The sequence below is a fragment of the Notolepis coatsorum genome (genome assembly GCF_963971535.1).
Source record: "Notolepis coatsorum genome assembly, contig: SUPER_8_unloc_1, whole genome shotgun sequence".
Classification (NCBI taxonomy): Eukaryota; Metazoa; Chordata; class Actinopteri; order Aulopiformes; family Paralepididae; genus Notolepis; species Notolepis coatsorum.
In genome coordinates this window covers 1,980,044-1,997,084 of record NW_028174873.1, presented here as the reverse complement: position 1 = coordinate 1,997,084, position 17,041 = coordinate 1,980,044, and the positions used below count along the sequence as shown (strand labels likewise).

The 17,041-nt window shown below is 42.7% G+C and overlaps 1 protein-coding gene across 1 annotated transcript in view; it reads right to left on the bottom strand.

The window, feature by feature from the left end:
• The window catches only part of ypel2a (yippee-like 2a), a 42,679-nt gene that overhangs the window by 10,529 nt on the left and 15,109 nt on the right, over nucleotides 1-17,041 (bottom strand). Inside the window, exon 2 of the mRNA XM_084338368.1 lies at nucleotides 10,611-10,907. Within this exon, the coding sequence (XP_084194494.1) occupies nucleotides 10,611-10,718 (108 nt within the window). The 5' untranslated portion in view covers nucleotides 10,719-10,907. The remainder of the gene's footprint in view (nucleotides 1-10,610; nucleotides 10,908-17,041) is intronic.

Sequence of the window (17,041 nt, the reverse complement as noted above, 5' to 3'; positions counted from 1 at the left end):
ATCAACTATCCAGTTAGTATTTATACTGTCTGTAACGTTTGGCTACTTTAAATCATTGAATGTAGAGAGAGAGCGAGAGAGAGAGAGGGGGCGAGAACGCACAAGAGAGCCAGCCCCCCCCCCCCCCGGGTTTTGTTCTAGGTTCGCGTTTTGATCGTCTAAGCTGCCGTAGGTGATGACGTCACACTCGAATGTAAACAGGAAGAGTCAAACACGGAGATGGAAAGTGGATGATATACAGAAACGAATAACTAATAAATATGAAGTTATGTTTAAACTTCTGTTGTCAAGCGTTGTCACTTGTCAATATAACCCACCCCCTTTCCTCACTTTTCCACCGTCCCTGCTTCACTCGGGACCACCAGCTAACGTTAGCCTAAAGCTCCGCCGTCCCTGCTTCACTCGGGACCACCAGCTAACGTTAGCCCATTGCTCGTGTCAATTAAATTGCATGTTATTAAATGTCCGCGCTGGTCTGTCTAATGAAATTACAACCGCAACATTATGTCGCCTGTACAGCCCTGGTTGTAGGCTAATGTTAGTGTAGTGAAATGCGAATGAAGGGGTGAAATCACTATTCGCAAGCTTGCGAGTAGATATAATTTTTCATTCGCACCGGCCAAATTAGGGGGCAATTTGCGACGATCTCGTCGCAGCGTACAGGCCTGCGTTTATGAGGGAATCTTTCAATTTTCCGGACATTTTTCTAGAGAACAATGGCTTTTTGAAATGCTATAAAAAGGATATGAACCGATTTAAAAAACAATCCGTTTTGACAATGTTGACTGCAAACAAGTCATTGATAAGCGACGGGGCAGATTAGACACATAGCCATAATTTAAAACATATATTATGCGTTTTTTTTACGCTAACATTGAAGTGGATGATGGTATTCAAAGGGGTAAAAAAGAAAACAAGGCCGGTGTCCTGCAAAATTCTACTCCACACCAGAATTCTGCTGCCAGCGCTTCTGCATGCGCACGACCCACAATCGTTTTTCACGCGTTTTAACTCAACAATATTCTACTGCCGAACGTCTTGTTGAGTCTTATTGATGGTGAGCAATATCTTAAACATATTTGTACATACATAACTTATTACTGTATAAGCATGTAAATATTTGCATGTAATTGGCTTTGCAGCAGAATGTATAAAGTATGTATAAAGTAGATGATAAAATGTCGTACACCTGTTGGAGTTCGGAGTGAACGTGACAACACCCAGCTGTCAAAAGATATAGGCCTGAGTTTAGCGTTATCTTGTTTTAAAATCACTTTTTTATGCATCAAAAATCACTTGTGTGTTAATAATACTTATCCCGACCCTGGTCTGTATAGCAATGGAGAGGTAGTAGAATTTCACAGACGCGTCTATCGAGTCGCGCTACGGCAGCAGTTTTCGAGGAAGTAGTAGAATTTCGCAGAACACCGGCACTGATAGTGTTAACAGAGAGGTCTGGTAAACAACACCATGTTAACGGTCATATTCAGGCTCCAGCAGCAGCAGCAGCACTACACACAGACATGTTGAGACACGTCTCTCTCTCCAGTCTGACGCTCAGGAAACGTACCACAGCCCAAGAATGAGTGTTGTGTGCAGTTGGCCAGCGCTCCTCCATTGTGTCTGCGACTGAGCTTTCCCAGAGGAAAATGTAATCGTAGCATTTCACGTGTGGTAGACCTTATAGTAGTACAGTCTGCATCTATGATCAGATTGTTTTTAGTAATACTCTGCACGAGCATTACACTACTAGAGGTTCCAGTAGTGGGCAGCTTGAATTGCCAGGTCGTAAAACCAACGCTTTAAAAAGGAGATCTTTTATTTTTAGAGCATTAACTCTTTGGAATAACCTGCCTCAAAACCTCTGCTGCATTTACAGTAGATTCACTTTAAAAAAGAATCTTAAAATTGTTTTTAACACTGTAAAGTATTTTTGTTTTACACTGTAATGTACTTTTAGCTATCTTAATTGTTAGTTTCATTATGCATCGTGTGTACAGACTTTAAATAATTTTGTTTTTGCAATAATAATTGTTTTTGTATGTTTTTTGTGTGTGGACCCCAGGAAGACTAGCTGGTTGCTATGGCACCAGCTAATGGGGATCCCTAATACAATCTAAATAAAAAATCAAATCTATGACTGTAGTCCTTACCGTCTGCATCTATGACTGAAACTTTACCAAATTGCTTTTGTAACCATCTACTCCTGGAGTGATTATCTAAAAGGTGCAATATTTACATTAATGTAATAATGTAACAGTCTTTCTGATAAATGGCTCCATTTGTAGCGATCCTGTCTAAAACAGTGGTTCTCAATGTGGGGTCCAGGGACCCCAGGGGTCCTTGAGGAGCTTCCAGGGGGTCCCCAGAAATAGTTAAATGTCACTAACATTGAATTAGATAGATGAGATGTTAGCATGTAGTAGTGACACTAAGGTTTCACTCTCTCCACTGTCATCTCCCCACCTACAGTATACACAGTTATGGATTAATAAATCATTAATAACAAATACCTTCTCAGGGCCTAATGTATATCAGTGTGGGGTCCAGGGGCGGAGCTAGGGGGTGGCTACCTGGGCTCAAGCCCCGGATGTATTCTGAAAAGCCCCGAATCTATTTTTTTTTTTTTTTTTTTTTTTTTTACAATTCATCATTGTTACATGAAAATATGTTTGCACCAGATTTAGCAGAAGCTAATTTCCATCTGTGGTCTATCCAGCTGCTAACTGTATTTGAGTGAGTTAAGTCTTGGTGTTATGGTAGACTCAGACCTAAGCTTTAAATCACAATCAACAAGTTGACAAAAACTTAATTCTTCCACCTTAGAAACATAGCTAAAGTACGGCCATTTATAAATCAAAAGGACGCTGAAAACCAGATCCATGCCTTTATCTCAAGCCAACTCGACTACTGTAATGCACTCCTTACCGGCCTCCCGAAAAAATACGATGATAACTATTTTATTGCAATGCACTATTGCATTATTTTATTCTATTTTACTAACTATTTTATTGCACTGCACTATTTTACTTTGTATCAGTGAATCATAGACGCCTGGCCATAAGAGCATTCGGAGCATCTCTGCTCTCCCACTATTGAACTTGGGGGAGCAAAGGTATAATCTTGCTCCACCACTTTTTGATTATATGAAAAATATGATATATCCCCCCCCCCCCCCCCCCCCCCCAATATATAAAAAAATAAAAAAGGGGGGGGGGGGGGGGGGGCATCTGGGCTAAGCCCCGGATCTCCTACAATCCTAAATCCGCCCCTGGTGGGGTCCCAATGTATATTAATGTAGGGTCCTAATGTATATTAATGTGGGGTCCTAATGTATATTAATGTAGGGTCCTAATGTATATTAATGTAGGGTCCTAATGTATATTAATGTGGGGTCCTAATGTATATCAGTGTGGGGTCCTAATGTATATCAGTGTGGGGTCCTAATGTATATTAATGTGGGGTCCTAATGTATATTAATGTAGGGTCCTAATGTATATTAATGTGGGGTCCTAATGTATATTAATGTGGGGTCCTAATGTATATTAATGTGGGGTCCTAATGTATATTAATGTGGCTCCTAATGTATATTAATGTAGGGTCCTAATGTATATTAATGTGGGGCCCTAATGTATATTAATGTGGGGTCCTAATGTATGTCCTAATGTATATTAATGTGGGGTCCTAATGTATATTAATGTGGGGTCCTAATGTATATTAATGTGGGGGTCCTAATGTATATTAATGTGGGGTCCTAATGTATATTAATGTGGGGGTCCTAATGTATATTAATGTGGGGTCCTAATGTATATTAATGTGGGGTCCTAATGTATATTAATGTGGGGTCCTAATGTATATTAATGCGGGGTCCTAATGTATATTAATGTGGCTCCTAATGTATATTAATGTAGGGTCCTAATGTATATTAATGTGGGGTCCTAATGTATATTAATGTGGGGTCCTAATGTATATTAATGTGGCTCCTAATGTATATTAATGTGGGGTCCTAATGTATATTAATGTGGGGTCCTAATGTATATTAATGTGGCTCCTAATGTATATTAATGTAGGGTCCTAATGTATATTAATGTGGGGTCCTAATGTATATTAATGTGGGGTCCTAATGTATATTAATGTGGCTCCTAATGTATATTAATGTGGGGTCCTAATGTATATTAATGTGGGGTCCTAATGTATATTAATGTGGGGTCCTAATGTATATTAATGTGGGGCCCTAATGTATATTAATGTGGGGTCCTAATGTATATTAATGTGGGGTCCTAATGTATATTAATGTGGGGTCCTAATGTATATTAATGTGGGGTCCTAATGTATATTAATGTAGGGTCCTAATGTATATTAATGTGGGGTCCTAATGTATATTAGTGTGGGGTCCTAATGTATATTAATGTGGGGTCCTAATGTATATTAATGTGGGGTCCTAATGTATATTAATGTGGGGTCCTAATGTATATTAATGTGGGGTCCTAATGTATATTAATGTGGGGTCCTAAAGTATATTAATGTGGGGTCCTAATGTATATTAATGTGGCTCCTAATGTATATTAATGTGGCTCCTAATGTATATTAATGTGGGGTCCTAATGTATATTAATGTGGGGTCCTAATGTATATTAATGTGGGGTCCTAAAGTATATTAATGTGGGGTCCTAATGTATATTAATGTGGGCTCCTAATGTATATTAATGTGGGGTCCTAATGTATATTAATGTGGGGGTCCTAATGTATATTAATGTGGGGTCCTAATGTATATTAATGTGGGGTCCTAATGTATATTAATGTGGGGGTCCTAATGTATATTAATGTGGCTCCTAATGTATATTAATGTGGGGTCTTAATGTACATCAGTGTGGGGTCCTAATGTATATTAATGTGGGGTCCTAATGTATATTAATGTGGGGTCCTAATGTATATTAATGTGGGGTCCTAATGTATATTAATGTGGGGTCCTAATGGATATTAATGTGGGCTCCTAATGTATATTAATGTGGGGTCCTAATGTATATTAATGTGGCTCCTAATGTATATTAATGTGGGGTCCTAATGTATATTAATGTGGGGTCCTAATGTATATTAATGTGGGGGTCCTAATGTATATTAATGTGGGGGTCCTAATGTATATTAATGTGGGGTCCTAATGTATATTAATGTGGCTCCTAATGTATATTAATGTAGGGTCCTAATGTATATTAATGTGGGGTCCTAATGTATATTAATGTGGGGTCCTAATGTATATTAATGTGGGGTCCTAATGTATATTAATGTGGCTCCTAATGTATATTAATGTGGCTCCTAATGTATATTAATGTGGGGCCCTAATGTATATTAATGTGGGGTCCTAATGTATGTCCTAATGTATATTAATGTGGCTCCTAATGTATATTAATGTGGGGTCCTAATGTATATTAATGTGGGGTCCTAATGTATATTAATGTGGGGTCCTAATGTATATTAATGTGGGGTCCTAATGTATATTAATGTGGGGTCCTAATGTATATTTATGTGGGGTCCTAATGTATATTAATGTGGGGTCCTAATGTATATTAATGTGGGGTCCTAATGTATATTAATGTGGGGTCCTAATGTATATTAATGTGGGGTCCTAATGTATATTAATGTGGGGGTCCTAATGTATATTAATGTGGCTCCTAATGTATATTAATGTGGGGTCCTAATGTATATTAATGTGGGGTCCTAATGTATATTAATGTGGGGTCCTAATGTATATTAATGTGGCTCCTAATGTATATTAATGTGGGGTCCTAATGTATATTAATGTGGGGTCCTAATGTATATGTGGGGTCCTAATGTATATTAATGTGGGGTCCTAATGTATATTAATGTGGGGTCCTAATGTATATTAATGTGGGGTCCTAATGTATATTAATGTGGGGTCCTAATGTATATTAATGTGGGGTCCTAATGTATATTAATGTGGCTCCTAATGTATATTAATGTGGCTCCTAATGTATATTAATGTGGGGTCCTAATGTATATTAATGTGGGGTCCTAATGTATATTAATGTGGGGTCCTCAACATGGAAAGGGTTGAGAACCACTGCACTAAAACATCAGCCAGGAGCACAAGTACATTTCCTGAAGTGACCCATACATAAGAGCTTCTGGTTGTGCAGTCCTACTTCTCAACTGTATATCTTCCCCGACCCGTCAGCACCACAAAAATAACCTAAGAACCTGTTGAAATATAAACGGCTTAATTAATAAACATACTGGCCGTCTGGCCGGGCTTACAGCTGCGGGGAGATATTCTTAGCCCAACCAGCTGTTATGCATAAAGAGCAGAGTTGACGTCACTGCCATGTGGTTCTGTTTACACTGGTCTGCTCCACATTACCGTTAGAAACCATGTGGTCCCGTTTACACTGGTCTGCTCCACATTACCGTTAGAACCATGGAAGGCTTTGGGCTCAGACACAGATTTACATATCCTTAATGTTCAGATAACTCATATCTGTCAATATTTCTTTTTCTAAGACTGTACGGTGTGTCTGTGTGGTTCTCCAGCTGCACAAAGGCAGAGCAAGAGGCTCTACCAAACGTCACCTCCGTCTTCACCTCCCGCTGCCTCCACCGCTCCAAGTGTATCATCTAGGAGCAGTCTCACCCAGCAGCACATCGCCTCCTTCAGCTCCTTCCCTCAGGGAGGAGATACCGGTCCATACGTGCCAAGAGTTCAAGATTTAAGAACAGCTTTTTCCCCCAAGCAGTCAGACTGTTAAACTCTCATTGACTGTCCCCTCACGTGCACCATGCACTTTACCTGGACTTGATAACCACTATGTTTACCGCTCATCATGCACTTTAAAATATTCTGTTATATGTACAGTGTTATGTATTACATGTATGTTGTACTACGGTCTGTGGGAGCTCCCCCGAAATGTCGTTGTATACTTGTGTGCAATGACATTTAAAAGTCTATTCTAAAGGAAAAAAAGACATTTCCTTGTAAAAAGTCAGTAAAGACTGAATTTAAGGTAGACTAACTTTAATGTAATCAAACAGCGACTTCTAGGCAAAAAAGAACCCCACTTGGTATTGCACTTTGTTTACGTGTTTTCTTTTGCTCTGATGTGGTTGGAGTTGAGTGGGGAGGGGACAGGAGGGGGGGGGGGGGCTGCTACTGCTGGCCGCACCTCGGGCTCTGGGGGGGGACAGGAGGGGGGGGGGGGGGGGCTGCTACTGCTGGCCGCACCTCGGGCTCTGGGGGGGGGGACAGGAGGGGGGGGGGGACAGGAGGGGGGGGGGGGCTGCTACTGCTGGCCGCACCTCGGGCTCTGCCAAGAAGTTCACAAAGGAGGAAACATGACACCAAGCGGGGCTCCGCTCGACCGCATTACAGATTCTACCTTTAAAGCAGCTTTTATTTTTGCCAAACATTTATCTTTTATTTAGGGCCGTCAACATTAATACTTTCAAACTTGAGATTAATTTAAATTAATTAAAGCATTAAAATAAATTGATCTAGATTAATCTATGGAGTGAAAAATCTTCAACGTTCTGAACTTTCAGCAGTATATTTTTGCTTGTTCTTTTTTTGCATCGACTCGTGCACCTTTTTGAAAATCATCCGACATGAAGATGGAACACATTTTTGTTGTTAATATGATTTATATGACTATTAAAATAGTATTTTAATCTAAATATACTTTTTTTGTGTTGATTTTACATTAATTCCATGATTTTACTCAAGTAAATATCTGTTACAAGCTTCGGTTTTAAGTAGAAAAAAGCTATTTTTAATCTAGATTAATTACAGAAAATGGTGAGATTAATTAGTAAAAAAATGTAATCTATTGACCGCACTACTTTTATTACTTTAACCTCCGATAAGAAAGTTATTTTTGTCTCACAATAGCTTTATGCTCAAAACAAGAACAATGTCAGTTATATCAACATGTCAAGGCATGTTCTATATTAGAACAAGACACGTCTGTATTGCACACCGTCCTGAGTCATGTCAAGGCATGTTCTATATTAGAACAAGACACGTCTGTATTGCACACCGTCCTGAGTCATGTCAAGGCATGTTCTATATTAGAACAAGACACGTCTGTATTGCACACCGTCCTGAGTCATGTCAAGGCATGTTCTATATTAGAACAAGACACATCTGTATTGCACACCGTCCTGAGTCATGTCAAGGCATGTTCTATATTAGAACAAGACACGTCTGTATTGCACACCGTCCTGAGTCATGTCAAGGCATGTTCTATATTAGAACAAGACACGTCTGTATTGCACACCGTCCTGAGTCATGTCAAGGCATGTTCTATATTAGAACAAGACACGTCTGTATTGCACACCGTCCTGAGTCATGTCAAGGCATGTTCTATATTAGAACAAGACACGTCTGTATTGCACACCGTCCTGAGTCTAACATCTCATTCAAATCAATATCGGGGTCAGCGATGCAGTGATGAAATAAATTTAAAAAAAGGGTATCGTCTCTAGATCCCATAGCTTGGAAGGACGTTTTAATGGGAATCGTGAGGTTGGTTGCAAAGGCACAACTCCAACCCCAATGTTCACCTAAAAGGTTGTTTATGAACCTATCCCGTACCTTAACCACTAACTATAACCACTCCCACTACCTACAAATCAAGAACAGATGTTTGTAAATGATCAACTCCAGTCATTAATCACAGTCACACCAATATTCACTTACTGTATATATATATTCGAATAGTATCATTTTGTTGTGCTAAAAGAAAAATACCCCATGTTCATGTCGTCTGCATCAATCAGATACTCGCGGTTCGATTCCCGCTCCTCCCGGGCAGCGTGTCGATGTGTCCTTGAGCAAGACACTTAACCCCTAACTTAGGGCTGGGCGATATGGAAAAAAATCATATCGCGATAACGATATGATAATTTTATTTTATTTCTCGATATCGATAATTATCGAATTGTTATAAGTATAAAAAAAATAAAATAAATAAAAATAAAAAAATTAAAATGTTTTATTTTTTTTTAACAACAGATGTATGTTTATTTTGCAGCAATTCTTTGTCATTGCCGCCATCTTTAGTGTTACATCCCCTCACACTCCAGTTCTCAGGCTGCAGCTGGTTTAAAAGCTAAAGTAAACCGGCTTCTCTGCTGGCTGTGGCTCCAGAGGAGTTGAACAGTTCTGGCTCTGCTAGTTTATTTTCTATCTTTTGGCGCTTTTTTGGTGGACAAACCACCACACATGTGCACTGTGACTCGTGACTGGAGTCTAGCTCTGCTAGCACACATAGCCTACTGTGTACAGACGGTTTCAAAATGTATTTTAAATTAGAAAGCAAACAAAATAAATGGACAAGAGAAAAATAAATCTGAATTTGGTCAGTATTGTCATTTGGACAAGCAAAGCCATTACTTTAAGTTGCAGGCAAGAAAGACAAGTCTGTCCACTGTCTCTGGTTTTAAAACTGCCCTGTTGCAGGTAAAAAAAAAAAAAAAAAAAAAAAAAGATTTTTTTTTAATTTCGATATTCGATATCGATTATTAAAATATATCACGATATTTATCGTTATCGTTATATCGCCCAGCCCTACCCTAATTGCTCCCGATGAGCAGGTCGGCTCCTCGCAGGGTGGCCTCCGCCGTCGGTGAGTGAACGTGTGAGTGAACGTGTGAGTGAACGCGTGAGTGAACGCGTGAGTGAACGCGTGAGTGAACGCGTGAGTGAACGGGTGAGTGAACGGGTGAGTGAACGTGTGAGTGAACGGGTGAGTGAACGGGTGAGTGAACGTGTGAGTGAACGTGTGAGTGAACGTGTGAGTGAACGTGTGAGTGAACGGGTGAGTGAACGTGTGAGTGAACGGGTGAGTGAACGTGTGAGTGAACGTGTGAGTGAACGTGTGAGTGAACGTGTGAGTGAACGTGTGAGTGAACGGGTGAGTGAACGTGTGAGTGAACGTGTGAGTGAACGTGTGAGTGAACGTGTGAGTGAACGTGTGAGTGAACGTGTGAGTGAACGGGTGAGTGAACGGGTGAGTGAACGTGTGAGTGAACGTGTGAGTGAACGTGTGAGTGAACGGGTGAGTGAACGGGTGAGTGAACGTGTGAGTGAACGTGTGAGTGAACGGGTGAGTGAACGTGTGAGTGAACGTGTGAGTGAACGTGTGAGTGAACGTGTGAGTGAACGGGTGAGTGAACGTGTGAGTGAACGTGTGAGTGAACGTGTGAGTGAACGGGTGAGTGAACGTGTGAGTGAACGTGTGAGTGAACGTGTGAGTGAACGTGTGAGTGAACGTGTGAGTGAACGGGTGAGTGAACGGGTGAGTGAACGTGTGAGTGAACGTGTGAGTGAACGTGTGAGTGAATGTGTTAGTGAACGTGTGAGTGAACGTGTGAGTGAACGTGTGAGTGAACGTGTGAGTGAATGTGTGAGTGAACGTGTGAGTGAACGGGTGAGTGAACGGGTGAATGTGAGGCATAGGTTGTTAAGCGCTTTGGATAAAAGCCGTTATATATAAATGCAGTCCCATTTACCATCCAATTAAACGGGTGTTCCTGAACACATTTCCAACAACGCATTTTGAATGACAGATCCGTGTAAAAAAAAAAAGGCGTTGGGTTTACCTTGGATATGAGCTCGTCGTGATTGGCCAGATGGGCTCTGCAGTGGATGCAGCTGTAGGTGCGGTGGCAGTCGGGCAGGTAGGCCTGGAAGGTCTTGGAGCGCGTCATGGCGGCGGCAGGCTGAGGTGCGGAGGAGGAGGAGGGCTCCGGGGAGATGGCGTTGTTGCTGCCGGCGCCGAGCTGGGTCAGGGGGTGGTGGTGCTGCAGGAAGGGGTGGCCGGCCCAGGACGGCTGACGGGGGAAGCAGGGCAGCGCGCAGGTGAGGGCCGTGGTGGAGCAGGGGTGGGAGGCACACACCTGAGGGAAGAGCCACACGCACTAACGTTAAGGGCCGCGGTGGGAGGGACACACCTGAGGGAAGAGCCACACGCACTAACGTTAAGGGCCGCGGTGGGAGGGACACACCTGAGGGAAGAGCCACAAGCACTAACGTTAAGGGCGGCGGTGGGAGGGACACACCTGAGGGAAGAGCCACACACACTAACGTTAAGGGCGGCGGTGGGAGGGACACACACCTGAGGGAAGAGCCACAAGCACTAACGTTAAGGGCGGCGGTGGGAGGGAGGCACACACCTGAGGGAAGAGCCACACACACTAACGTTAAGGGCCGCGGTGGGAGGCACACACCTGAGGGAAGAGCCACACGCACTAACGTTAAGGGCCGCGGTGGGGAGGGACACACACCTGAGGGAAGAGCCACACACACTAACGTTAAGGGCCGCGGTGGGAGGCACACACACCTGAGGGAAGAGCCACACGCACTAACGTTAAGGGCCGCGGTGGGAGGGACACACCTGAGGGAAGAGCCACAAGCACTAACGTTAAGGGCGGCAGTGGGAGGCACACACCTGAGGGAAGAGCCACACACACTAATGTTAAGGGTGGCGGTGGGAGGGACACACCTGAGGGAAGAGCCACACACACTAACGTTAAGGGCGGCGGTGGGAGGCACACACCTGAGGGAAGAGCCACACACACTAATGTTAAGGGCCGCGGTGGGAGGGACACACCTGAGGGAAGAGCCACAAGCACTAATGTTAACACTTTGAGTGCCAGCAGGGGCGCACGATTTAGCGCTTGAGTGCCAGCGCTGTAGTCAATGGGAGGGCGAGCACATTGGCGAACGCATAAACCAGTGTTTCCCACAGGATTTTCAGAGACTATGGGGGGTGAACGTCCGACCCTCTAGGGGGGTCTGGGGGCATGCCCCCCCCCCCTGAATTTTATTTTGTACATTTTAAAGTTAAATGCACCAATCTGGTGCACTTTGAGAGCAAAATAAAGAGGCTAGATCTATGATGAACTTTGTGCTCAAAACACTTAACTAGCTGTTTATTAGTTGAATCAGGTGGTGGAATTTAACAAATACATGGAACAACGGCTGGGGTGTCTCGAGGAGAGGTTTGGGAACCACTGGACCAGAGCTGACATTTGAGCCATCAAAGAAATGAAGCAAAAGTGGTTACCTGTGTTGAACTGGTTTATTTTTTAGAAAATAAAAAAAGTGGATTACTATTACGACTACTACCACTGCCAATACTACTGATACATCCCTATTGGCAAACTTTATATTTTAAAAAAAATTGTAAAAAAAAAAATAAAAATGGTTCACCCATTTATAAAGAAATATATATTTGGTTCATTATACAACTGTGGCGGGACTCCACACAGTCTAGGTAATTAATGGGAAACCCTGTAAACTATATCTTAAATTATGGCTATGTGTCTAATACGCCCGTCGCTTATCAATGACTTGCTTGCAGTCAACATGTACGAAACGGATTGTTTTTTCCATCGGTACATTTCCGTTTTATACCATTTTGAAAGACGCTCGTTTTTGGAAATTTCCAGAAAATAAAAAAGATTCTGTGATAAACACCCTTTACTGGAATGAATACACAAAAAACAGTAATTTTTTTTGGCCTATTTATGAATCGTTTTCAAATAAACGCTAGATTATCTATAGTATATGTGTACTTATGCACGCTAGAGAAGCGGGCTGAAAAATCTATTTCCTGATCAGCACACACACACATACACATATAGGGGACACATTGATATGTGAAAAAAAACTCCGATTACCCCAAGACTGGTAAAATAGATTCCTTACCTCAATAGAAATTAATCGAAATAATTTTTTTTTTATGTTCTTTTTTTGTGTGTGTATTGTTTTTATTGACCCATAGTCCATTCATGCCGAGTGAATCAGTTCCCCCTGCAGCCACATTTGTGTATTCAACATTTTTGGGGGAATTAACTGATATCGAAAATGTATCAAATCGAATCGTGGTCAAATGAAGAGATTTCATGATGCATTGAATCGTTGCCTGAAGAATGGTAATCGAAGCGAGGTCGAAGCGTTACACCCCCTACCACCCTGTACTCGTTTAGTTTCAAAGCTCAGCTCTCAACTGATGTTATGGAGCCACGTGTCGGGGGTGCACGAGTTACGATCAATACTAGCAAGTTATTGTTGGACTTGTAGTCGTTCCAGATTATGGCTGCAAAACCACTTCCATCAGTAAACTAGAAGAGAGACGTTCCCCACCTCGGTATTGGACAATGGTGGAAAAATAAAAAAGGAACACTCCAACATTATGGGAAATGTGCTTACGCTCTTCTCCAGAGTCAGACAACAAGATAAGATACCAATTTGTCTCTCAGTGTTCAGTAGAAAGCTAGCCGAGCTTAGCGGACACAGACATCACACTACCTCCTCCACAGCAATCCGTGTACTAAGAAGTGCTAAATGACATCACAAACTCAACGGATTGCATAGAGACAATTCTTAGCATCAACTGTCCCGTCTAGGGGTGTAAAGGTAAGGGAAGGTAAACATTTTTTTTTTATATATATATAGCGCTTTTCCAGATTAAAATCACAAAGTGCTTTACAGGCAGTAAAAGGTTAATCAGAATAAAACCACCACACATGTTACATTACATACAAGATTGTAGAATACTTCAAAAATAAATAAATTAAAATACAATCACACATACACACATGTTATACCACATACATGATCAATTAAAAGGTTTTTAGACCTCGTTTAAAAGACTCCACACTAACAGCAGACCTGATTTCATAAGGTAGCTGATTCCATAGCTTGGGTGCTACGACTGAAAAAGCCCGGTCACCCTTGGTTTTCAGTTTGGTCCGGGGGACGACGAGCTCTGCTTGGTCGGAGGAGCGGAGAGCCCCATTAGGGCACGTACACGTAACGATCAAGTCTCAGTGTGTACCGTACCGTACCGAACGGATACAACGGTATGTTAACCACTAATGACCGCCCACCGGGGGCTGTTTTTTTCACAATCTAATATAATTATTATTATATATATATATATATATATATATATATATTTTTTTTTTAACAAGTCGATTATTAATTTCAATATAGAATATTCGTCGACAGCCCTACAAGTACAATTAGTTACTGCACACTACATCACCCCTGAGTGGAACATGGAAAGCCAAACTTTCCCCCCACTGTACCGAAAACCGTACCGAACCTTGACTTCAAAACCGTGGTACGTACCGAACCGTGGTTTTTGTGTACCGTTACACCCCTAGTCCCGTCTGATCCTCAAAGGATTCAGCCCCTGAACCACTAGCTGCTAGTCTTGCCTACTTTATAATTATTTCATGATTCAGGGTCTGGTCCCCGATTGGCCTTTTTGTCCTGGTTGGAATTCCAACAGGGCCAATCGGTGTCCGTTACTGGGCAGAATCTACTTGTAGTTGTAACCCATCGGGTTGGTTGACCGGAATATTACAACACCTGAAGTCAGTCCGACTGCCTGGAAGCAATTTCAGACTGAATAATGAAGTTAAATGGAATCATGCAGTTTCATTAGGCTGTCGCATTAACTGAGCCACTAGAGCCGGTGAAAGATCCTATAATTCAATATCGATAGATCGGTCGACCACTACTCAAAACTGTCCAGTCCCACTGCACAAAGTAAGCTAGTGAGTGAGTGAGTGAGTGAGTGAGTGAGTGAGTGAGTGAGTGAGTGAGTGAGTGAGTGAGTGAGTGAGTGAGTGAGTGAGTGAGTGAGTGAGTGAGTGAGTGAGGTAGAGAGTGAGTGAGTGAGTGAGTGAGGTAGGGAGTGAGTGAGTGAGTGAGTGAGTGAGTGAGTGAGTGAGTGAGTGAGTGAGTGAGTGAGGGAGTGAGTGAGTGAGTGAGTGAGTGAGGTAGAGAGTGAGTGAGTGAGTGAGTGAGTGAGTGAGTGAGTGAGGTAGGGAGTGAGTGAGTGAGTGAGTGAGTGAGTGAGTGAGTGAGTGAGTGAGTGAGTGAGGTAGGGAGTGAGTGAGTGAGTGAGTGAGTGAGTGAGTGAGTGAGTGAGTGAGTGAGTGAGTGAGTGAGTGAGTGAGTGAGTGAGTGAGTGAGTGAGTGAGTGAGGTAGAGAGTGAGTGAGTGAGTGAGTGAGGTAGTGAGTGAGTGAGTGAGTGAGTGAGTGAGTGAGTGAGTGAGTGAGTGAGTGAGTGAGTGAGTGAGTGAGTGAGTGAGTGAGTGAGTGAGTGAGTGAGTGAGTGAGTGAGGTAGGGAGTGAGTGAGTGAGTGAGTGAGTGAGTGAGTGAGTGAGTGAGTGAGTGAGTGAGTGAGGTAGGTAGGGAGTGAGTGAGTGAGTGAGTGAGTGAGTGTGAGGGAGTGAGCGAGTGAGTGAGTGAGGGAGTGACCTGAATGTTCACAGCGCTGCAGGCTGTAGGAAAAAGCCCCCGTCTCTTCCACACCGTGTTTCTGCCAGTAGAGCAGTAGATACTAGAGTTGTTCCGATACCGATACTAGTATCGGAAATGCCGCCGATACTGCCTAAAATGCTAGTATCGGTATCGGCGAGTACACGTAAATTCTAGCCTCCGATCCCATGATGTAATTTATCTCCTGCCGAGTCCTGCGGAGAGTGAGGATTATAAAATGAACATGTTTTAAAGTGTGATGCTGTGTCATTTTAACAGCAGATACACTTTCTTAAATTCCATTGTCCCCGACAGTGCGGTGTGACGGGGAGCTCGGACGGGAATCGGGATGTGTTTGGCTGGTGTTATGATAGCATTAGCTGGAAAGATAGCTAGTTGGAACAACATCCGCTTTTAACGTTACATCAAATCAGATGATCGCCTGTCCTTTCTCCAGGACCTAACACTGTCCGTGACCGTCTATCAACAATAATGCACCCACGGTGAATTGTATTTAAGTTAAGTAGCTACGGACTAGCGTTAGCTGACTATTACTAACGTTATCTTAATGTCGATGCGGGAAGGCGAGCTAGGTCAGTTAGCTTAGCTTGATAACGTTACCGTGTCTAAAGTTGGTGCTATTCACATAATCCAGCAATAATGGCTGCAGACCTGCAAGCAAAGTACAGCAAGTGTCAAAGGATAAGAGTCTGAGGCGGAGTTTCAAAAGAGAATGTTGAATATTTATTTTGCATCAAAAATCACAAGATGAACGTTCTATCTGCCACTAGTTTATAATACAGACTGAATAGGGTATATCTGCAGAGCCACTGAGTAGCGAGTGCAACACCGTTTAATGTCCGTGTGGATCATTGGAGTAGGGTATATCTGCAGTGCTGCAGCCCATACTCATTGATTAATGATACTAATACAAATCTATACAATCACCTGTTGTTGAATAAATACCATACGTTCTAGTTATTACTAAAAAACAGTATAACAGTATCTGAAAAAAAAAAAAAAAAAAAGTATAATTTATATAATTTTTTTTTAATTTTTTTTTTTATGCACTGGTATCGGATAAATATCGGTATCGGCCGATACCCAAAGCTTAGGTATCGGAATCGGATCGGAAAGGGAAAAATGGTATCGGAACATCTCTAGTAGATACTGATCAATACCCCGCTGCCTGCTCCTATAGTGAGACCAGTCGTCTGAAACAACGCTCCCTGAACAGGACATGATGACCCGGGCCTCTCCGAGCAGCGAGACAAGCCACCTGTAGCCTCGGCGTGAAATGGAACACCCCCACGCCAGCAGGCTGGACGAGGAGACGCCCCCCCCCCCCCCCCCCCCCCGGGCCGCAATGACAGCCACAGCCTCCTTGTCGAGCGAGAGAAGCATTAGGGCCATTAGCCTGGTTTCCCCACCCGCCTGGATCCCTGCCAACATGGATTACTTACAGCTACGCTCGTTATAACCGACACACACACAGCTACGCTCGTTATAACCGACACACACACAGCTACGCTCGTTATAACCGACACACACACAGCTACGCTCGTTATAACTGACACACACACAGCTACGCTCGTTATAACTGACACACACACAGCTACGCTCGTTATAACTGACACACACACAGCTACGCTCGTTATAACCGACACACACACAGCTACGCTCGTTATAACTGACACACACAGCTACGCTCGTTATAACCGACACACACACAGCTACGCTCGTTATAACCG